Genomic DNA, 23,774 nt, shown 5'->3' with positions numbered 1-23,774 from the left:
GTATTTAATATATAATCATAGGTGGTTAGCAACATAAATTATATGTTTTTCCTTTCATTTCTATTTTAAACTGAATGGGTTGTTTTACAAGGGGATCGTTTACAATCACTTTAAAGCCCATACACACGATCAATTGATAGAAAAATACTGCTTTTAAATCGATCTTACGATAATCTGATCGTTAGTACACAGCTTTCGAGAGCCGATCACGACAATTCATGCGAAATTATCGCCACAAGCGCGAAAATTCTTCTCGTATTATACCAGATTGTACGATCATTGTTTCATCGGTACAGTTGTCGTTTGAAAATACAATACCAATACAACACATAACATCACTTCCCAATTTATATTCTTCATTTTCGACATGAGACTAGCATGCAAAAAAAAAAATAAAATGTCTGATATTCTCATTGTGTGTACTAGGCATTATGCAGCAAAAGTAAGAACCCCCGATTACATCCAGACTTTTCCAAACCCCTCACCTTATGTTTTTCTTTCCAAAACTTTTTTTTTTCTCTACCTCCCACCTAGCCTGCCCCTCGCACGGCAAAGCAACTCCCAAAAAGACTTCTTTTCCTGCTTGCAATTGATAGCACCTACAAAGTGACTTAATTCTTTTTTTTTATTTCAATAGATTTTTATTGAAGTTTTAAGGCAATTTAATAAACATTACATACATTTGGTTTTGTATTTCACGTATATTCATAAGTAGTTAGCAACGTAAATGATATGTTTCGCCTTTCATTTCTATTTTAAACAGAATAGATTGTTTTACAAGGTGATTGTTTACAATCACTTTAAGGCCCATACACACAAACAATTGTTTGAAAAATACTGCTTTTGAAACAATTGTACGATAATCTGATCGTTACTATACAGCTTTCGAGAGCCAATCATGACAATTCATGCGAATTTATCCGATGGGACAAGCACGAAAATTCTTCTCGTATGATAACAGATCGTACGATCTTCGTTTCATCAGTACAGTTGCCATTTGAAAATATAATAATACACCTGGCATCACTTCCCAATTTCATTTCTATTTTAAACTGAATGGGTTGTTTTACAAGGTGATCGTTTACAATCACTGTAAAGCCCATACACACAATTAGAAAATTGTATGAAAACGACTGCCTTTGAAGGCGATCGTACGATAATCTGATCGTTAGTACAGTTTTTGAGAGCCAATCATGACAATTCATGCAAAAATATCTGATGAGACAAGCGCGGAAATTCTTCTCGTATGATAACAGATTGTACGATCTTCGTTTCATCAGTACAGTTGTCGTTTGAAAATACAATATAACACATGACATCACTTCCCAATTTAATTTCTATTTTAAACTGAATGGGTTGTTTTACAAGGTGATCGTTTACAATCACTGTAAGGCCCATACACACAATTAGAAAATTGTATGAAAAATACCACCTTTAAAGGCGATCGTACGATAATCTGATCATTAGTACAGTTTTTGAGAGCCGATCATGACAATTCATGTGAAATTATCCGATGAGACAAGCGCGAAAATTCTTCTCGTACAATACCAGATCGTACGATCTTCGTTTTATCAGTACAGTTGTTTGAAAATACAATGTAACACATGACATCACTTCCCAATTTAATTTCTATTTTAAACTTAATAAGTTGTTTTACAAGGTGATCGTTTACAATCACTGTAAGGCCCATACACACAATTAGAAAATTGTATGAAAAATACCGCCTTTGAAGGCGATCGTATGATAATCTGATTGTTAGTAGTTTTCTAGAGCCGATTATGACAATCCATGCAAAATCATCCAATGGGACAAGCGCGAAAATTCTTCTCGTACGATACCAGATCGTACGATCTTCGTTTCATCAGTACAGCTGTCCTTTAAAAATACACTTCTAGATTGTAAGCTCTAATGAGCAGGGCCCTCTAAATCCTCCTGTATTGAATTGTATTGTAACTGTATTGTCTTCCCTCATATTGTAAAGCGCTGCGCAAACTGTCGGCGCTATATAAATCTTGTATAATAATATAATATATAACGAGCAGGGCCCTCTCAATCCTCCTGTATTGAATTGTATTGTAACTGTATTGTCTTCCTTCATATTGTAAAGCGCTGCGCAAACTGTCGGCGCTATATAAATCCTGTATAATAATAATAATAATAATACAACACATTACATCACTTCCCAATTTTTATAACTTTAGTAAACTCTTCATTTTCGACATGAGACTATCATGCAAAAAAAATAAAAATTGGACGATAATCTCATCGTATGTTCCAGGCAATATGCAGCAAAAGTAAGAACCCCCGATTACATCTAGACTTCTCCAAACCCCTCACCTTATGTTTTTCTTTCTAAAACGTTTTTTTTTCCTCTACCTCCCACCTAGCCTGCCCCTCGCAAGGCAAAGCAACTCCCAAAAAGACTTCTTTTCCTGCTTGCAATTGATATCACCTACAAAGTGACTTAATTATTTTTTTTTTCTTTATAAGGCAGATGGGGGTGGAGTTTAAAATGGAAAAAAAAAAGTGTAAGAGCTGTCATGTGTGCCCTTATACTAGGGCCTCCTGCTTGCTGAGTGGGGAGTGAGAGAGAGACAGAGAGAGAGAGAGAGAGAGAGAGAGGAGGAAAAAAAAAAAAACTTAAAAAAGTCTGGCCAGCTGCTGTTCTACATAATAACACCAAGTGCTTGGGCCAGCCCTAGTGCAAGCTGCGTCACTGTGCAGCCAGGGAGCAAAGTGGGGAGACTGGTGTGAGCCTGGTGTGCACTGGAAACAATAGAGCTTCTCTCTGGTCCCCCCCTTGGGCTTGATCTGCACCCGTGGAAGTGGATCCAATACTGTCAGCTAGTGAGAAGCCGTGGAGGAGGCGGCCAGCATGGAGCTGCTGTGCTGTGAGCTGGAGACTGTCCGTAGAGCTCAGACTGACCCCACGCTGCTCTTTGACGATCGGGTCCTGCACAACCTGCTGACCGTGGAGGAGAGGTATCTGCCCCAATGCTCCTACTTCAAGTGTGTCCAGAAGGACATCCAGCCCTTCATGCGGAGGATGGTGGCCACCTGGATGCTGGAGGTGGGTGCATTTCCATTTTGGGATCTCAAAAAATAAGAATAAGAAAAGTTTGCAGCTTGACAGCCTGATGCAGACATCTGTATGGAAGGATTGCAATGTGTATGTGGCATGCAGGATCGTCCCCAGGATCCATCCACATGGCGATCCCTGCATACAGATCTGGGCTGTCATACACAAGGAAGGCATTCTGTGCAGGATGGAAGGATAGGCTTGGATCAATGGCTGTGTTGTGGGCTTGTGATCGGGGGGTGCTCCTTTGTAGGGTGCCTGGAAGCCTTTATATTGTGCTGGGAATCAGGAGGGTGACATGGACACGTGTTGCAGAGTTTAATGAAACTCTTTGCAGCAGCAGGAAAAAAAAAGTTTTGTTGGCAGGGATCGGCTGGAGCTGATCGAGCTTGTTGGGGGGTTCAGGAAAGGGACTAAGGGGTGCTAGGGGAGAAGAGAAGGGGACAAGAGAGGTCCCCCTTCTATTTAGTCCACGTATGCACAACACAGGCTTCCCCATGCATTGCCTTCTTTGTGACAAGTTTCACCCCCCCAGCTCTTAAGTGCTCCTGGGCACAACGTGGGAGATGTCTCCCTACATGGGGGGGGGGGGGTCACTCCTTGTCCCCCTGAAAGGGGGGGGTCGGGAACAGGTAAAGGGGGGCCGACTTCCTTTGCTAATGTGACTTTTAACCCTTCCATCACATGTGTGTGTTTAGGGGTGCTGATTTTCTTAGGCTCACCTCTTTTTTTTGGGGGGGGGGGGGGTGAAGTGTGTAAGATCAGCCAGATCACCCTTGAGAGTTCATGCTCCTCTTCTAATTAAAGGGCCACGGGGGGGGGGGGGGGGGGGGAGCTTTAATAAATATCAATGCATATTGGGGAATGGGGGAGCTGTGAATTTGATCGGTGTAGATTGGGGTGCCTGAGATTGTGGGTGGCCCGATCCTTCATTAGATGGCATCTGGTCTGTGAATAGCGTGCATTGCTGGTGTACAGCCGCGAGTTAATGAATCCAGCTGGTTTTGGGGTGATCTTGAATTGAACCCCTTAATTAAAAAAGAGGGGGCACCCCTGATATAGTAGCAGACCCCCATGCAGCACCCCAGCCCCATCCCAAGCTCACCCCCCCTCCTCCTCCTCCTTCCTTCCTTCCATAGCAGCCATGCTCTCCTGCAACCCTGGGACCTCCTGCCCCCCTTGCATTCATCGAGGCTTTTACCCCCCAAAACCTGCTCCCCCAGTCCCCACAATTGTCGGGAAAGATGCAGGGCACTCTGATCTCCCCTCTCCCGCAAAAAGCGGCCGTCTAGGCATTTTTTAAGTATTTTTAAATATTTTTTGAAAAAATGACGAACTCAGAATTTGTCCCAATGGCTGGGGTGGAGTGTGACCTGAAATGTGTCTCTCTCTCTCTTTCGCCTTTTCCTATGGAGCAAAGGGGGGCTGTGAAGGTGAAATCCAGCCTGTACACATCATAATATAACCTGCTAGAAACTTTTATATTAAAGATTTGTTTAATTTTCTGCCGTGTTCAATGCATTATTTAACCATGTCCCCTCCCTTTCTCTCTCCCTCTTTCCCTTCCTTGCTCTTCTTTTACCCCCCATTCCTTCCACTTTCTTCTCCATATTTTGTCATTTTGACCCTTTAAAACTAATTTTCCTCCCTTATTTTGTCATACTTCCACTGCCTTCTGTATATTTATTTTATATTCTTTTTTTACTTTCCCTGATGCCTTTTCTGTGCTTGCCTCCATGTTGTCTCTTTATACTTCATGTTCCTTGTCTGTCCTTTTTGACCTGGTTACTTCATTTTCTTACCTTTACACTTACTTTTCTGCTTTATTTTTATAAACTTTTACATGTTTGCTTTCTTCTTCCCTAATATGTTACCCCATTGCTGTTTCACCTTTGCCCATATTAACTTTATACTTTTCTTCTCGTGCTTCTGCATGTTTGCCTCCATCTTGCTTCTCTACCTGCATACTTTGCTATTTGGATACTTTTTCCTGTTTGCTTTTTTCCTTTACCATTTAATTCTATAATATCTTGCCTCTAATCTCCCCAATGCTTTCTCCATAACACCTTCACATATTTCCATATTGATTAACTTTATTTTAACTCACATGTCTGCTCATGCTTTGCATCCTTGCCTCCATGTTGTCACTTTTTTGTTGCTTTTATTATATTGTTCTTTTTTTATTTATATAATATTCTGTTATTATTCTTTAACATATGGTCTTACTTTAATATCTTTCTTTAATATCTCACCTTTTCTAACCTCCATGGCTTTAAATTATATAATTATTCTTTTAACCTCTACTTGTATCTATTGCAACACAATCAAATTACTTTTTGACTCTTTCATACCACCTCTCCATATTGTTTTGTTATTATTATTCCATGTTTTGCTTTATGTTTCCTCTTTATTTCTGCATGCTTATACACTGTTTTCTGTGCAAATTGTTTTTTATGTTATCTTCTTCACCCCTCATATTCTTGGCATGCAATTTGCCCCTTTCAATACTTTCTTTGCCTTTCTTGTACCCCCCTTTCTCCCCCCCCCTCATCTATACTGCCCGGCCCCCTTCTGTTCATTTTTTCCATAGGTCTGCGAAGAACAGAAGTGCGAAGAAGAAGTTTTCCCCTTGGCAATGAACTATTTGGATAGATTTTTAGCTGTGATTCCCACCAGAAAGTGCCATTTGCAGCTTCTGGGGGCGGTCTGCATGTTCCTCGCCTCCAAGCTGAAAGAGACTATCCCTTTAACTGCAGAAAAACTTTGCATATATACTGACAATTCCATCAAACCCCAAGAGCTGCTGGTAAGCAGCCCCTATTACCTAAAATAAATATGTACAACATTTTTTTGTCCTTCCATGGGAAAGGTATTTCTGGTTTAACTCCCTAGGAAGCTTTCTTATCATTCTCAGGGTCAGCCCTTTAAACATTATTTTTTAAAGCCTTGATTGCTTGGGATTGTGATTTTTTTTTCCCTAAATATTTTAGCACAAAACATATGTTCATATGTATCTTTTTTAGGTATGTATTTATAATAGATAATATGTATACAGTATATTTTTTTATTATTCTTGGGGGAAAAAGATTGACTTTTTTACATACATTATTTTTTTTAACATGCAAACTTTTTAAGTTCTTTCTATATACCACTTTGATATGTGTTTATATAGATAAAACTTGGAGGTGAAAGCAGTTTAATTTCATATGGTGTTGGGCTCCTCTGACGCTTCTGTGGTATCTCCTGCCACCTAGTGGCAGAGACTGGATGGCAGGTATTCAGAACCTAGTGGGGATATGTATGTTAATTAATTTATGTAAGACTCCACCAAAGCATTTATTTAAAAAGAAAATCCCTTTCATTTTGGGACATGAACAAAAGCAACCCTGCTCCTTAGCTCTCTAAGCTCTCCACCTAAAATATAAGCATCCCAGGTCACATGGTCTCTGGTCACCAGGAGCATTGTGGTGGTTTCATGGTATTAGGGGCTGCACAGCTTTTTTTTTTTTTTTTTTTTTAATAATCTGACAGCCACTTTCTGAAACATTTTAAATGCTATAACTGGATCAGCAACAGTACATATGCAGTAACAGTACAGTAACTATGCAGCACAGCTTAGCAGGTTTCAGGATCTGCCTAATAACTATCCCCTACACAAATACAACTATAATTTTTATGAAGAAAAAATGACTTTATTAACTTGCACTGATGAGAGATGAGCTGGTGTATATCTAGTATTTGGGTTTTGTGGTTCATGACTTTGACATAATGAGGAGTGGTCACACATGGATCCAAATATTTTTAGGTTTGTGCAAATTTTAGAGACATTGGGAGGTCTATATATTATGTTGGAATTATGCTGAAGTGCTAAAAGCAGTAAGCAGCCAGTCAGGCGCAAACTGATAATATCAGAGTTTTCCTACAACAAATATGTTTTTAAATGGCTGTTATGAGATGCTGCACATCCATTGGTGCCGCTTTAATAAGGCTATGTGTGTGTGTTTTATATATTTTAGATACCTAGCAATTTTTGCATCAAATGCTTGAAACAAAAATAGCCAACCTGATATGTAGTGTTGCTGGATCTAATATTAGGCTTTATATGGACGAAGATCCAATTTTCATAAGATCTGCTTGGGGCCCTGCTATGCCTTTAACCCCTGGTTATATATAATACACGGTGCTTCCATTATTTGCCTTATGATTGTAATGCAGTGCTTAAAGTGTACTTGTCATCAGGCACAAGTAGCTAAACTGACCTAATTCATACAAAGCCAGCATCCATGTGTATTCCCCCCATAGCTTCTCAGGGGCCACAAAATGTCATGGCATCCTATTGTGCAAATCTCTTAGCAAAGGTCCAAAGAAGCCTCACTGAGGCTACTACTAATAATTACTAGGGGGAGGCGTGAGGGGTGGGCCATCCCTCGACTCATACTACTGAAAAAGTCATGATTTATATATCATTGCATGTACCCATGGATTTGTGGAGCCCATTGTGCTGATGAGCAGTGGTGTATTTAGGTTTTGTGCTGCCCTAGGCCTGACTAAACTTGTGCACCCCCCAATTTAAATAAAGCGGCAGGTAAGCAATGTAATCGCTTTATGGGGGTGCCAGACTGATTTGCCTCCTGGACCCTGCCCTCCGGCCCAATTCGCCCCATAAGACTGGCACTATACTAAAAGTGTAGCGCAAGCCGGTGGGGACCTTTTTTGTGTAGGAGCCGGGAAGAGGCAGATTTTTTTTCAGTGCGGGGTGCAGCTTTTTTGCTGCCCCCCTGCAAAGTGCCGCCCTAGGCCTGGGCCTTGTAGGCCTAGGCTAAGATACAGCACTGCTGATGAGGCCAGTTACTCCTGTTGTAGCATGATGGCTACTTACACCTGATGGCAATTGTACTTTAAAGAAGGCCTCTACCTTCACTTTAAAATGGAGCAGCCTTTTTTGGACAGAGCTGTTTCAGACAGACCTTTGCACCAAGGAGGCAGTGGGGGCTGATATGGGAGAGGAACTGTGCAGCATGAAATATTCACAGTGCGGGTAGGGAGAACTTTTCTAATTATACATAAACTGTATTAAAAGGATTATTCATTAAGGCAAAAAGTCATTTGCAAAGTGCAAATACAATTTAATGAAAGAGTAGCTTTCTTGGCTTCTTAAAGAGAACTGGTCACATTCTCACTAACCTGTGAAACATACAGCATTTAGTACACTGTGAACTTTGGCAAAGCTCCATGCTTGTGCCCCCCTTTACCTGCTTTGGGAGCTGTAAAGTCTTATCTGCATGTACGCAAATCATTCTTCTCTTTCTTCTGGGATGGTGAGACCCAGTGCCCATTGCCAGTGAAGCTGCATGCATTCAACTTTACAGTTTTGGAAAGAGCGTAGGACCAACACACATGAAGTCATGCTAATTTGCACACATTAAAGACAAAACAATCTTCTGCTCTCATGAGAGGTATTCCGGCAATGGTTGGCCACAGATCTTTAGGTACTGAAATCTTGGCAAAACCTTGCAGCCCCCAAGGGCTGGGGAATCCCAGAAGACACTCTACAAAACAAGAACAGAAGGAGCACCAGCTTTGGGCATTACCTTTTTAAATAGTGAAACAGATGTATACTCAAAAACCAGCATAGCAGTCAACCTCAATAATATCCAAGTGTCTTGGACCACATGGTCCACTGAGTGAGTCTCAGCCACAAAAAGACCCCTTCAGAAGTGGCTGATGCGTTTAGAAGAGAGATCCCCCCTTCCTCAGACCCGTCACTGTGAAAGGATGGATCTCCCCTAAAAAACCGTCAGCCATTTCTGAGTGTCCTCTTGTGGTTGAGACTCGCTCAGTGGACCATGTGGTCCAAGACACTTGTATACTAATGATCTTGACTTTTATGCTGTTTTGTGAGCATACATCTATTTCACTATTTAACCACTTTAATACAGGGCACTTCCCTCCCTTCCCGCCCAGGCCAATTTTCCCCTTTTAGCGCTGTTGCATTTTGAATGACAATTGCGCGGTCATGCAACACTGTACCTTCACCAAATTTATGTCATTTTCCCCCCACAAATAGAGCTTTCTTTTGGTGGTATTTGATCACCTCTGCGATTTTTACTTTTTGCTAAACAAATAAAAAAAGACCGAAAAGTTTAAAAAAAAAAAAAAAAAATTTTGTTTATGTTATACAATTTTGTAAATAAATAATTTTTTTCCTGCACTGATGAGCACTGATGAGACTGCACTGACAGGCACTGATGAGGAGGCACTGATGGGGTGGCACTGATGGGGTGGCACTGATGGGGTGGCACTGATAGGTGGCACTGATAGGCGGCACTGATATGCGGCACTGATAGGCACTGATATGTGGCACTGATAGGTAGCACAGATATGCAGCATTGGTGGGCACTGATAGGCGGCACTGCTGGGCACTGATAGGCGGCATTGATGGACACTGATAGGTGGCACTGACGGGCATTGATAGGTGGCACTGACGGGCACTAATGGGCACTGATAGGCGGCACTGGTGGGCACTGATGGGCACTGATGGGCGGCACTGATCGGCACTGACAGGCGGCACTGATGGGCACTAATGGGCACTGATAGGCGGCACTGGTGGGCAATAATGGGCACTGGTGGGCGACACTAAAGGATGGCAGTGATGGGCACTTGTGGGCAGCACTGATAGGGAGGACACTGGTGGGCATCACTGATGGGGAGGGCAATGGGGGGCTCCCTGAGCCCTGATTGCCATCCCTGGTGGCCATAGTGGGCATCCCTGGGGTCATAGTGGGCATCCCTGGGGTCATAGTGGGCATCCCTGGTGGATCTAGTGGCATCCCCCCCCCCGAGGGTCTGCACTGGTAATCAATGATCTGATTACCAGTGCCGACCCCCCCCCCCTGTCAGGGGAGCCGCCGATCGGCGCTCCTTTACTCGTGCCTGTCAGGCACGAACTAAGGAAAGCCGATCAACGGCTGTTCCTATTTACTATGTGACCAGCCGTGATTGGACACGGCTGATCACATGGTAAAGAGCCTCCGTCAGAGGCTCTTTACCGAGATCGGAGATGCAGGGTGTCAGACTGACACCTCGCATCACCGATCGCTGCTCTGCGCGCCCCCGGGGGGCGCCCAGAGCGGAGTTATCCTGCCGCCGTCATATGACGTCCGGTCAGGATAACTCAACCACATTCCCGCCGTCAATCTGTAATAGGGCGGGCGGGAAGTGGTTAAATAAAGCTATTATAAAAGTAATGTGCACCCTCTGTTCTTGTTTTGTATAGTAATTTGCACACATGCAGGCCAGTTACCACTAGAGCAAGTCATGAATGCAGACTGGAATTCGCTAGAGCGTTGCACACTAGGCGCTGTGTACTCAACAGGGTAGTGAGAACATAACTGGTTCCCTTTAAAAGTACCTGTTGACGCATAGATTGAATTGACTGGCTTTTGAATTCCAGAGTCATTGTCCACACTTGCTGCATGGGTTACTGGAATCTGCACACCATCTTTGCTCTTTGAACTGCCTTAGTAAATAACACCCAACAGAGTGATAATTTTGTGCTATCTTTTGTTGTGCGCAAGAGAGCAATTTTGTGTTTACTGTGAAGTTTATTGTATGTGTAACAACAGCTACTCATATATGTACAGAGTGCATTCTCACTTGTAAAATCCACTTTTAGTGCTGTTGTCTGTTCTGGGGGACGGGGTCCCTTATGAGTATATGCACATCTGCTCAGTTTTTTTCTGGCAACCCGATTGATGTTCTAGAGTGAGCTTATTTGATCATTATATATATATATATATATATATATATATATATATACTATATTATGTAAATGTACAAGGTGCAGCAAACCATAGCAAGCAGTTTCAGTTCTGTGCAGTCAGAATAGTGAAAGATGAACTCTGATTGGTTGATATGTACTACAAAGAATGTGTTTGCTTGTCATGAACCACTATTTCTCCCACTTTAGGCCTACTATCTCTGGTCTATTTACTGTCTCATAAAATTGTCTTCAACTACTATTGTTGCACTACAAGTCCCATAACAGGTTGTCATTCTAATTTTTACTACGTAGTAAAAGTTGGTCAGGAACTAAAATTGCTGTTGAGGAACAAGTGAGTAGCCAGTGATGTCTTAAAACCTATGTCTGGCATGCTTGTTTAAGGTTGATGACTCACTAAAAGCAGGATCAGGATGATAGTTCTGGAGTCTTCCTTTAAGCTGGGTGCACACTGTTGCTGTGCCTTAACACACATGAAGGCCTCTTGATCCCTATAGGGAAAGAGAGCCTTGACTGATGGGGGCATGGTCAGGGGGCTTGTTTATAGCAGGAGGCTATGTGGGAGAACTGATTGGATGGATTTTGGGCACGGGGTTGGGCCTGAGCTCAGTTAAATATCGCCTACCCAGGGAATTCTGGGTAGGGGAAGAAAAACTGCCACACGTTAACGTCCATTGTGTTGAGACTAATTTTAACAGGCTGCCTTAGCGCTCCAAAAAAAAGTGCATATACATTTTGTAATGCACTGCACCACAATGCACAGTAATGTGTTGTGGTATGCTGCAATGCACATCCATTGGCATAGTGAAATGGGATACCATTAAAAATAAATGGCACTGCTGCAACACAAGGCACAAATGCAGTATGCTACAATGCACTGTAGTGCATTGTGGTGCAGTGCAAGCATGTCTGTTGGCAAGGTGCATTAGGGTGTCTTTAAGAATGAATGGCACCATAGCTCACCAATGTGCAATGCAAATCACTTTTTTTTCTTTTTTTTTAAAGGTAATGTCGTTACCGCACTGCAGCAGTATAAACCTAATCTTAACCACTTCAAATACAGGGCGCTTTCACCCCCTTCCTGCCCAGGCCAATTTTCAGATTTTAGCGCTGTTGCATTTTGAATGACAATTGCGCGGTCATGCAACACTATACCTAAACCAAATTTATGTCATTTTCCCCCCACATATAGAGCTTTCTTTTGGTGGTATTTGATCACCGCAAGGTTTTTTCTTTTTTGCTAAACAAATAAAAAAAAGACCGAAAAGTTTGAAAAAAAAAAAAGTTTTTTTGTTTGTTATACAATTTTGTAAATAAATACGTTTTTTTCCTGCACTGATAAGCACTGATGGGGTGGCACTGATAGGTAGCACTGATATACAGCATTGGTGGGCACTGATAGGCAGCACTGCTGGGCACTGATAGACGGCATTAATGGGCACTAATGGGCACTGATGGGCGGCACTAATGGGCACTGATAGGCGGCACTGGTGGGCAATAATGGGCACTAGTGGCGGCACTGATAGATGACAATGATGGGCACTGGTGGGCAGCACTGATGGGGAGGGCACTGGCGGGCAGCACTGATGGGGAGGGCAATGGGGGGCTCCCTGAGCCCTGATTGCCATCCCTGGTGGCCATAGTGGGCATCCCTTGGGTCATGGGTGGGCATCCCTGGGATCATGGGTGGGCATCCCTGGTGGTTCTAGAGGCACCCCCCCCCCCTGAGGGTCTGCACTGGTAATCAATTATCTGATTACCAGTGCCGACCCCCCCTGTCAGACTGTCAGAGGAGCCGCCGATCGGCGCTCCTTTACTCGTGCCTGTCAGGCACGTACTGAGGAAAGCCAATCAACGGCTCTTCCTGTTTACTATGTGACCAGGCGTGATTGGACACGGCTGGTCACATGGTAAAGAGCCTACGTCAGTAGGCTCTTTACCGAGATTGGAGATGCAGGGAGTCAGTGTGACACCACGCAGTGTGACACCACGCAGAGCGCATTATCCTGCCGCCGTCATATGACGTCCGGTCAGGATAATGCAACCACATTCCCGCAGTCATTCTGCTATAGGGCGGGCGGGATGTGGTTAAACATTCATACTACAGGGGTATACAATGTACGGTTAACAGCAAACACACACACACATCATAGGTTGAACTGGATGGACTGATGTCTCTTTTCAACCTCACAAACTATGTAACTATGTAATTCAGGGTTCAAACACACCCATTGGTTACTGAAATGCATGATTACGCAGGTTAATTACAATGTTTTACAACACACTGTAGTGCATTATCATACAATGTGGTGCGTTGTTTCATAGAAAATGCTGCATGTCTGTTTTTTGGTTCATTCATTGGTTGGTTCATTGGTGCATTAAGGCAGCCAAATTAAATATATTGGGCTGCTTTAATGCAACGCTTGTTTGCATGTGCCACAATACACATACATTAATAAAAGGCAGTAGTGTGAATCCAGCCTCAAGTTTTAGAGAAAATGTGTTGTTGTTGCCCATAGCAACCAATCAGATGTTTCCTTTCGTTTTCACACCTGCACAAAGAAGATTGCAATGCAAATAGAAATGAGGATGTGAAAAGTGCAGTATCCTGTGGCAACTTAACTCCATCTACTGTTGCTATATCAGCTGTAAGCTGATTAGACCTCATTTATCAGTCTGTTAAAAAAAAGTCTGTTTCCTATAGCAACATATAAAAGCCCTCCTTTTTAGTTTCCCAAGCTGCAATGGGAGAAGAAATCCATATCCGGGTATAACAGACAATCCCTAATCACTTGTCTACCGGGCAAATTTTTCATTTTTGCACACATGTTAAAATCTGTATTTTTCTGCTTTTGTATTGTTCACTGGAAACCAGTGGGCACCTGGAAGCATATGCAAAAGTTGAACAGACCTTGTTGCCAGACTATTCATTTTAACAACATTTTTTCTATATGTAAATGTAATGTATTTTATACATGTTTTTCAACTATAAATACTAAAAGCTCCAAGACTGCTGGGTGCCGCCATCTTGGATGTGATGTCAGCAGACTCAGAGCTGTCACTCAAGTGACACTTAATAGTATTCCCATTCACTTTTCCCTCGGCAGCTACATAAAAGGTCTCACAGGGTGGGGCAGAGAAGATGGGCCAGGCAGTATACACCCCCAGAAGAGGAGAGGGCTATGATGAGCAAAGAGGGAAGGTACAGTTCTAGGGAATAAACTTTCCTGAAGTAGTCAAATTTGCTAACAAGTTTGAAGGCACATTGCAAGTGAAAAAATAATAATTTATTGCTACAAGTAAGCATTTAATTTACTTGATTTTTCTGTGCATTTACCTGCATATTTTTTGAAGTTGATCACAGGGTCTCTTTATCCAGTCACAAACCTGGGAATTTCAAACTGAACATTCGATATAAAAAATGCATGTACAGAGGTTACCTGCAGTAGTTACCTAGGTCAGTAGGTCAAAAGAGAGAGGCAGCTGAAATTACAGTATACATAGATCTTGATTTTTCCAGTAAAAGTTCCCTTCCTAGCCTTTTAGTACTTTCATGTGATTGGAGACTCAGTGAAAGGCTGCAAGACCAAGTTGAACTTTTACAGAAAAAGTTGATATTTTCCTATAATTACAGCTGCCTGCATAGGTTAGTCTATTGGTTGTGTTGATGTGGATATTCATATTCAGGTTGAAGTGTTTAGGTTTGTGACAGAATCTCTAAGGCCCCTTTCACACGATTGGACTGATCAGGTCCCTCTGTTTATCAGGCAGACCTGATCAGGCCACCTATTCTCCTCTAGGGGGAGGCGGGTCCACTGACACCCACCTGGTCTCCGATCCGAAAAGATCCACTGAATCCACTGATACAGTCGCCATCCGTCCAGTGGGTCGGTTTGCATGCGATCGGATGAAAACAGACAGGCTCTCCGTTTTCATCCGATCTCCCCATAGAGGAGAGCTGGACTCTGACAGCTCCGTCTCTGGACAGTGAGTGGAGATGGACCTGTCATCTGCCTGCTCAGCGGGGATCAATGGAGCGATCCTTGCTGAGCATGAAAACTGATGCGCCCCGTGTGAAAGGGGCCTAAAAATCATGTGTAAAGACAATTTATTTTTAGGTTTTAAATTAGGCGAAGAAGTGTTAGAACCCCTTTTTATTGCTTTTTGTTTTCCTGCTGGGCAGAATTACCCTCTCTTTTGTCCTAGGGACCATTGTCATTGGCACAAAAAAGTGATGGGAAATCCAAAATTTTTAAGTTGTCACAGGAACAAAGTGATGAGGGGTAAAGTTACAAGAGTCTTACGCATCCCCTACTCCAGGGGTCTTCAAACTATGGCCCCCCAGTTGTTCAGGAACTACAATTCCCATCATGCCTAGTCATGTCTGTGAATGTCAGAGTTTTACAATGCCTCATGGGATGTGTAGTTCCTCAACAGCTGGAGGGCCGTAGTTTGAGGATCCCTGCCCTACTTTATCCAAGGCTTAAAAAAATTAGGTTTGGTAAAACAGCCGCAGGCTACGTATCAAGTACCAGTGCCAATGCAGCCATGTGAGACTTCCTGAAAGACATAGGTTGTGAAGGGGCCACACTTTGCAGGGTAAAATGTATCTATACCCAACCTTTTTAGTTTTAAATGGAATGGGGTAGGATTAGACAGGTTTTACTGCCAAATGAGGCTCTGTTGGAGACATTCCTTCCCCTCCTGTCTGGTAAAATAAAAATAGTTCTCCCCAATACAGGAATGAGGGGAAATCTCCCAACATCAACACACACAGAAGTAAAGAAGTTAAATAGGGGAGTTCTAGAACCTCTGTCAGCTTTTTATTGCCATCTTTTTCCGTGTTGCAGTTTTTCCCTAGCTTCCAGTCTTGTAAAAGTTTGTCCGTAGAACAGAAAGGGAGGCGAAAACTCTCTAACAGAGGCCCTGAAAGCAGGAATCGTGACGAGTTCTGTGAACATGAGCTTTCCTCTGTTAATCCAAATCTAAGGAAAAAGTTTTTGGTGTATCTGATAAAGATACACTCTATCTACTCTGAAAGAAAAACAGTATAACCATAGGAAAGCTTCCGACAGGCATGGGTTCTAATCTCAATGTTGGTTTTTGCTGGTGAAAGGGCCACAACTTGTAAGTATTCCCCCTGATGGCCAGTACAGCAATGGCGGACGTCTTCAAAGGCATGGGTTTTAAAATGTTAAATGGGGCTGCAACTTGCAGATGAAGGACACGTAAGGCCATTATAGCCATGGAAAACCTCCTCAAAGATATGGGTTATAATGCCAATGTTGTCCCTCATTGGTAAAGGGCTAAAACTTTCAGGTTAAGGACTCTGAAGGGCAGTATAGCCTTGGATACTTCCTGAAAGACTTTCGTTCACATCCCAATATCATCTTGTGCTGGTGATGGGGCTACAGCTTGCAGGTTAAGTACTTTGAAGGCAAGTAAAGCCATGGGAGACTTCCATAAAGATGATGAATGTTATCCTAGCATTTACTTTTTGTAAAACAAAATTTTGCCTTTACAAACTTTAAGAGCCGGTTCACACTGGGGCGACCTGTCAGGCGACTTGGTCGCCTGACAGGTCACCGTAGGTCGCCTGCCATAGAGAAGCTGTGGACCTGTTCTAATAGGAGCGACACAAGTCGCTCCGACCTAGAAGAAGGGTCCGGAGCTTCTTTGGGATGACCTGCATTGACTTCAATGTTATGAAGTCCGTGGCGGCCGCTCCGATCTGTGAGGTCGCCCCGGCAAGTAGCGTCGCCCCAGTGTGAACGGGGTCTTAAACTAATATATTAGTCCCAAAAGAAATTGAGAAAATCTAGCATATGGTAACTGTCTTCAGTTGAATTACCTTTTTTTTTTTTTTAAGAGAAGTCCAGCTGCTTTGTACCAGTTAATAATCACTAATACTCAATAATGACTATTGACATGCATGTTACTTATGACTGGAAAAGACTCAGCTTTGTGTTGGCTTTGTTTCCAGGAATGGGAACTGGTGGTCCTAGGAAAATTGAAGTGGAACCTTGCTGCTGTGACACCACATGACTTTCTTGAACACATATTACGGAAGCTGCCTTTACCTAAAGAAAAGTTGCTTATGGTCCGAAAACATGCACAGACCTTTATTGCACTCTGTGCCACAGGTGGGTCCCATCCCTTTATATATGGCATTGGTTTCTTCTGATTTCTTTTTGCTACAACATAATATATTTGCTATACATAATATTTTTTATTATAATTCTATTTCTTTTTTTTACTTCTTTTGATCATTGTTTATTTTCAAGCCCAACTGTAACTACCAGGCATGCACAATTATTTAAAAAAAAATTGTATGTAATTTTATATGCAAATTGCATAAGTACCTGAATGTGATTTTTTTGGCCTCCTGCATTCCCCTACACATCAGGACTAAATCATAGAGGCAGAAGGACATTACAAGGGCATTTCATTCATTGCTGCATTGCACATGTGGTATAAGCTGGACAGAGAGGGCTTCTCCACCATTGGCAAATCAGGCTGAGGTGTTATTCCTGACCAAGCTGAACTTCTGCAGTGGAAGTCCAGGGCCTGGTTCCAGTATGTTCTGTTTAGCACTGCTTGTAAAAAGATAATCTTTAAAGTATATTTAAAGCGATCTGTGTGTCATTGGGGAGATTTCCCTTTACTTCCTGTCCTATATACTTAACGGGAAGTGAGAGGATATCGTTCCATTGTAAGGGAATTCCCCTTTTAGACAGTTGTCATGGTAACAAGTGTCACCATTTGAAGGTTTACCCTCTATTCCTGTTCTGATGGCAACGCAAATTTTAAGGATTACCCTTCATTTTCTGTGACACTGGTGATAAGGACAATTAGAGTGAAAGTCCCTAACAAGGAAAAAGCAACAAAAGGACCGCAATAAAAAAAAAAAAAAACTGTCAGATGTTCTATCCCCTCAACACTCTATCCAAATCCAAAAAATAAATAAATTATACTTTAAAAGGAATCATTCACTGTTAAACTGGCCAAACATTATTCAATTTTCCCCTTTCAATTTCCTTTTAGATTTACCTTCAACTATGTAGTGCAAGGGCCTGCCTGATTGCATACAAACTGAAAGTGCTTAGGTTTGACCTCATATATGGTTTTATTAAATCTAAAGGAAAATTGTGCAATAAGATTGTATAATGTATACCCAGACTCATGTATTTTTAGTACACATCTTGAGTTTTAGTAGTAATGTCACTTGGGAGTCATTTTTTTATGTTCGCTGCTGGATAGTTCATGACTGTGTTTCATTTACAAACTTGCAGATTATATCTCTATTGGCTATCTGTATATTATGGAATGTGGTCAGCATTCCTGCTAAAAGACTGACATGATAAGATCAATTAGACATACAAAATGTCTGTAGTTTCTTTATCAGACTGACCCTACCCAAATTGCATTCATATTGAAAATTAGAGCAAAGCCATAGGTATGGTGTCATAATATAGTTGTTGAGTCATATTATTCATCAGAAAGCAGAACGTGCATATTGAGCAAAAAAGTCTGGTAGTAGGAGCAAGGTTTTTAAAAGACACATTGGTGAGATTATATGCAAAAAGCCTATCCCTGCAACAATAATGTTAATAACATTGTTTCATAGCCAAAATGAAGCACATGAACAATGAGGTCGACAAATGTCTGCTTTAATCTGTGATGCTTTTGGCTGCAAGGTTACATTATTATTATATTATTACTATACAGGATTTATATAGCGCCAACAGTTTGCATAGGGATATAATGAAGCAAGCCATATGCATAAATGTTTATGTAAATCCTAACAATGATATTCTCTTATTTGCTACCTTCTGGTTTTTTAAATGTACAACTGAAAGCGTTATATCTGTTTGATAAGTGCATCGATACCTGTTAATCCCGCTAGAAATCCAGCGAACTTGCAAGTTTCTGTGCACTCTCCTGGTGCACAACTGAAATCCCAAGCAATGTTCTCAGCCCTTTATACGTCACCTCTGTGAACTACAGAACATTTTCCCCTACAACATGGTGATGGGGAGAGGGAAAGAGGTTCAGGAAATCAGGAGCAAACAGCCTAGGATGGCATTCCTTTATAGATACAGTACAGTGAGTGAGCATTGTTGGCCTATGACAGATAGTGTGTTGTTGGCAGGATCACTAGGTAAAAATAAAGGGAAAAAAGCCAAAATAAAATGAAACCAATGCACCCACCACATCCAAAAAATCTCAAGCTGCGATCTATTACATGTTCAGATCAACTACAATACCTCCTTAGTCAGTTCACAATCTGGTCACATGGGGGCTCCTGTTTAGGGCGATGAAGTGAGTTATGGGGTGTGTACTTATACTCTTGGAATTGGGGAACATAATAGCGACCTGATAGGTCTTCAAACATGCCGTATGATTTTGTTCCCCAAGAGTTTTTTTTTTAAGTTTTAGATAGAGTAGGATTAAAACCCCTTTCAGTTTATGTTTTGCTGTCTGTGAAGAGATTTCCTTTTACTTATTGTCCCTTAGAAACTATTGAAAATGGGAATAAAATCTCTTCAAATTTGGAAATTTCCCCTCCTAGACAGTTGTCCCCAGTACAGGTATCCCATTTGGAAGATTTATCCTCACCTTCTTCTGTTGCAGTAACAACTGTAAAATTTCTGATTTCCCCTTACTCTCTCTGAAAATGGTCACCAGGATAAATAGGGGGGTGGATCCTACAAGTTGGGTTCAAAACAGCAATAAAAAAATAGACAGGGGTTCTAAAATTGTCCATATTCAATACTCCTACTATGCTGAAAAAAAGGTTTTGGCTTTCCAGACTTTAATGTCCATGGGCACCTTAAGAAAAGCCCCAGTGCCTTAAGACAACAGATACATAAGATCTGCTTAGTGATAGTTTATGAGAATGGATAGGTGTGGCAGTCAAACTGTGCATTTTTCTGTACCACACCTAGAGTTTTAATCCACATAGAAGCTCCGGATTGCTCCACACACTTTAACTCTTCTGTTCTTAAACAGAGGAAACTATATTGCCTTCGAAGGAGTGGGGTAACTAGCTAGAACTCCAGAATTAAGAATCATTACCTAGTGGGCTCTGTTTTGTTAGCAAATCTCTATTGGGAACAATGGATACAAAGCTAGTGCAAACAATAAACAGATGTGTAATTAGTACCTTCTAAAGCTGGCCATACACTGTTTGGCTAGTTTAGGAACTAGCCATCTTTCACTCACTGAGTGGCCTTGCCGGCTATGCTTAGTTTGCCAAAAGTCAAATGACCGATCGACTTTTGTCGAAACAGCCTGCTGGAAAATTTGCAAACAAACAGCAGCTGCATCCAATCCGATGCAGCTGCTGTTTGGGCATTTTGACAGCTGGTGGGGCCGGCTGTCAGAATACAATAGCTGCAGAGAGAGATTTGTTAATCCATGCCGTATAGCAAGCTAAACAAAAACTATTAGTTTATGGCTAACTTTAGGAATCCTTCCTTAACATTTTTAACTCTGAGGAACCCTCAAAACAACTTTTAGGTCTTGGGGTAACCCTGCTGATAATTACCGTATCTACAGCTTACTGTACATTAGTGTGAAAGGTATGTTGAGCTACAAGCCTAACTAAAAGAATAAGAAATATGTCAAACTTGATAAGCATTTATTGACACCCAGTCTGCTCTGTAAGTTTGCTTTGCTCTGCAAATTTGTTTTCGGCAATAATCAAAATGGTGATCACTGGGAAGAATGCCCCCCCAAATTGGTGGTCAGTTTGAAGAATGCCCTTTACTAGTGGTTTCCAAACTGTGGCCCTGGCCCTGGGGCTGGATGCAGCCCTTTGCTTGCCTTTATCTGGCCCTTGAGGCATTATTCCTGCCACTGACACCGACAGTGGGACACTATCCCTTCCACTAACACCACCGATAGGGCATAATGCCTTCCACTGACAACAAAAATGGGGCACGATTCTTCCCACTGACACTAACTCCCCCCCCCCATACCAAAGATCAGGTATTGTTTACTCCCTACTCCCACTGGGCACAGTCTGGCCCCCCTAAAGTCTGAAGGACAGTAAACTGGCCCTTTCATTAGAAAGTTTGGAGACCCCTGCCCTATACAACTGTGGTCAGTAGGGATAATGTCCCTTGCATAAGGGCTCAGCTGGAAGAATGCTCCCCATGTGTATGGTCAGTGGGAAGGATGGCCTGTTCATTGGTGGTCAGTGGGAAGAATGTATTTTATGAAAGGGGTCAGTTGGGAGAATGCTCTTCACATTTGTGGTCAGTGGGAAAAATGCATCTTAGTGGTTGGGAAGAATGCTTCTCACATTGCTTGTCAGTGAAACGAACGCCCCTTACATTGGTGGTCACTGAGAAGAATGCTCCTTACATTTGTGGTCAGTAGGAAGAAAGCTCCTAACATTCATAGTTGGGAAGAATGCCACTGACATTGGTGGTCTGGGAAAAGAATGTGCCTTATATTCGTGGGTCAGTGGGATGAATGCCCTCTTAAGGATTGCTAAAAAGATCAAGGCACATTTGTTAATACAATGCTGTACTAAAGTGTGGTTACATGAGTTGCAAGTGGTAGTGATCACTCACATAAAATTTAAACATTTTTCGATCACACAAGACTCATCGCTACTACATGCTACTTATGTAATTTACATTGAAAGAAGCCATTTGTTCCATTTGTTTAGCAATCAATCACCACATTAGCCAATAAAGTGTATTTAAATCTATACTTTAAAACATATTATATTGCAGCTAACCAGTCCAAAGATTTTGTGGCTACATTTGTTTTTCTTTTTTTGGGATAAGTATAATTTCTGCAACTACAGAAAATACCTGTCGATCTTGCCAGTATTCCAGTGTACTTGTATCTTTCTATGCACTAAATTGATATCTTGCACAAAGGGCCAGTTTACTGTCCTCCAGACTGAGGAGGGCCGGACTGTGGCCAGTGGGACTAAGAAAGGTACAGATATCAATGAGATTAAACAACGCCTCATCCTTGGTGTCAGTAGGAGGAATAGCGCCCCATTGTTTCTGTCAGTAGGAGGAAATGTGCCCCATCATTGGTGTCATTGAGAGGAATTGTGCCCCATCTTTGTTTTCATTGGGAGGAATTGTGCCCCATCTTTGGTGTATTTGGCAGGAATTGTGCCCCATCATTGTGGTCATTGGGAGGAATGGTGCCCCATCATCTGTGTCATTGGGAGGAATTGTGCCCCATCTTTGGTATCATTGGAAGCAATTGTTCCCCATTATTGGTGTCATTGGGAGACATTGTGCCCTAACATTAGTGTCATTGGGAGGAATTGTGCCCTATCATTAGTGTCATTGGGAGGAATTGTGCCCCATCTTTGTTTTCATTGGGAGGAATTGTGCCCCATCTTTGGTGTATTTGGCAGGAATTGTGCCCCATCTTTGGTGTCATTGGAAGGAATTGTGCCCCATCATTGTTGTCATTGGGAGGAATGGTGCCCCATCATCTGTGTCATTGGGAGGAATTGTGCCCCATCTTTGGTATCATTGGAAGCAATTATTCCCCATTACTGGTGTCATTGGGAGACATTGTGCCCTATCATTGGTGTCATTGGGAGGGTGCCCCATCTTTGGTATCATTGGAAGCAATTGTTCCCCATTATTGGTGTCATTGGGAGGAATTGTACCCATCTTTGCTGTCATTGGGAGGAATTGTGCACCAAAGTTGGTGGAATTGGGAGGAATTCTGCCCCTTTATGGGGGGAGGGGGGAATTAAGCCTCATTGTTGATATCAGTGGATGAAAATAGTGCCCCAGGGGCCAGATAAAAATAAAAGCAAGCAGTGAACTGCATCTGGCCCCCGGGCTGCAGTTTGAAGACCACTGGTCTAAATCAAGAGGGCAGCCTCGGGTAAAAAAACTGCTTCTCTATAGATACAGTGCACAGTGACTCAGCATTTTAACTCTAGGATAGAATGTGTGTTAATGGCAGAATCAGCAGGTGAAAATAAAAAGGAAAACAAATTAGAAAACGGAAATGAATAGAGCCACTACATCTAAAGACTAGTGAGCTGCAATATATTACATTTTTTTTTTGTGGGTTTGGAGACACTTTATTCACTAGTGATTATATTAGCATGGCTGAGCTACTTTGCCTGTTTGATATGGAGGAGCTGCTTCTTGCTGCCTGCAGCAGACTGATGATATCATTATCCCTCAAGAACTATTTTTTTAACTGCAATTTAGAGCTTTTTTTAATTATAATATTGCAAGGTGCACTTACAAAACAGCAGAAAGTCTGTTCTCTCCCCTTCATTCTATAGTTTTATGTAGATAGTGGTTTGCCTTTTTATGGTAAGCCAGTAGAGCTCATGAAAAGGTGCTGCAATTGCCACGAGACTGTAAAGACGCATTGATGTATGTGTAAAGTGCAGGATGAATGTTACACTTTGGTTAAAGTCAAAGTCTAAATATGAACGCTTGCTATCTAAGTTCAGAGAAACACAGACCACATTTGCAGGTCTGCAGGCCATACTGAGTATGTTGTACCACACAGTCCCTCAAAATGTTATACTTCTAGTTCAGCAGAGTAAGAAAATGCTCTATTTTAGGTACTTTATTTCCAGGTGAGCCTAACTTTCTAAGAAAGCTCATCCAATCTAACTGGAATTTGAACCGTATTTTTCAAAACAGTTATTTTTATTGCTGCTGTCTATTCATAGTAGTAAAAGCAGTATAAATCTTCAGTTTATTTACATTAGGTGGGTGTGTTTGCAAAATGTATGCACTTACTTAGCTTTGTGCATTCATATGAATTTGTGAGATGCTTTGCATTTTTTATTTATATTTTGTGCCTTTTTTCAATTTACCTTTGACAATTTATACTAATCTGTAAAGATTGATTCCAATCTGAAAAGTAGTGAGGAAAATGTTTTAATCAACAGTG

The 23,774-nt window shown here is 41.9% G+C and overlaps 1 protein-coding gene across 1 annotated transcript in view; it reads left to right on the top strand.

The window, feature by feature from the left end:
* The first annotated feature begins 2,549 nt into the window (after positions 1-2,549).
* CCND2 (cyclin D2) overlaps positions 2,550-23,774 on the top strand; it is a 78,506-nt gene continuing 57,281 nt past the window's right edge. The window contains exons 1-3 of the mRNA XM_082254129.1: positions 2,550-3,070; positions 5,670-5,885; positions 16,843-17,002. Of these exons, the coding sequence (XP_082110255.1) occupies positions 2,876-3,070; positions 5,670-5,885; positions 16,843-17,002 (571 nt within the window). The 5' untranslated portion in view covers positions 2,550-2,875. The remainder of the gene's footprint in view (positions 3,071-5,669; positions 5,886-16,842; positions 17,003-23,774) is intronic.

This window comes from Pelophylax lessonae (genome assembly GCF_965119305.1).
Source record: "Pelophylax lessonae genome assembly, chromosome: 4".
In the NCBI taxonomy this organism is placed as follows: domain Eukaryota; kingdom Metazoa; phylum Chordata; class Amphibia; order Anura; family Ranidae; genus Pelophylax; species Pelophylax lessonae.
The sequence above is the reverse complement of the archived record's forward strand: the minus strand, read 5'-3'. Positions and strand labels throughout refer to the sequence as shown.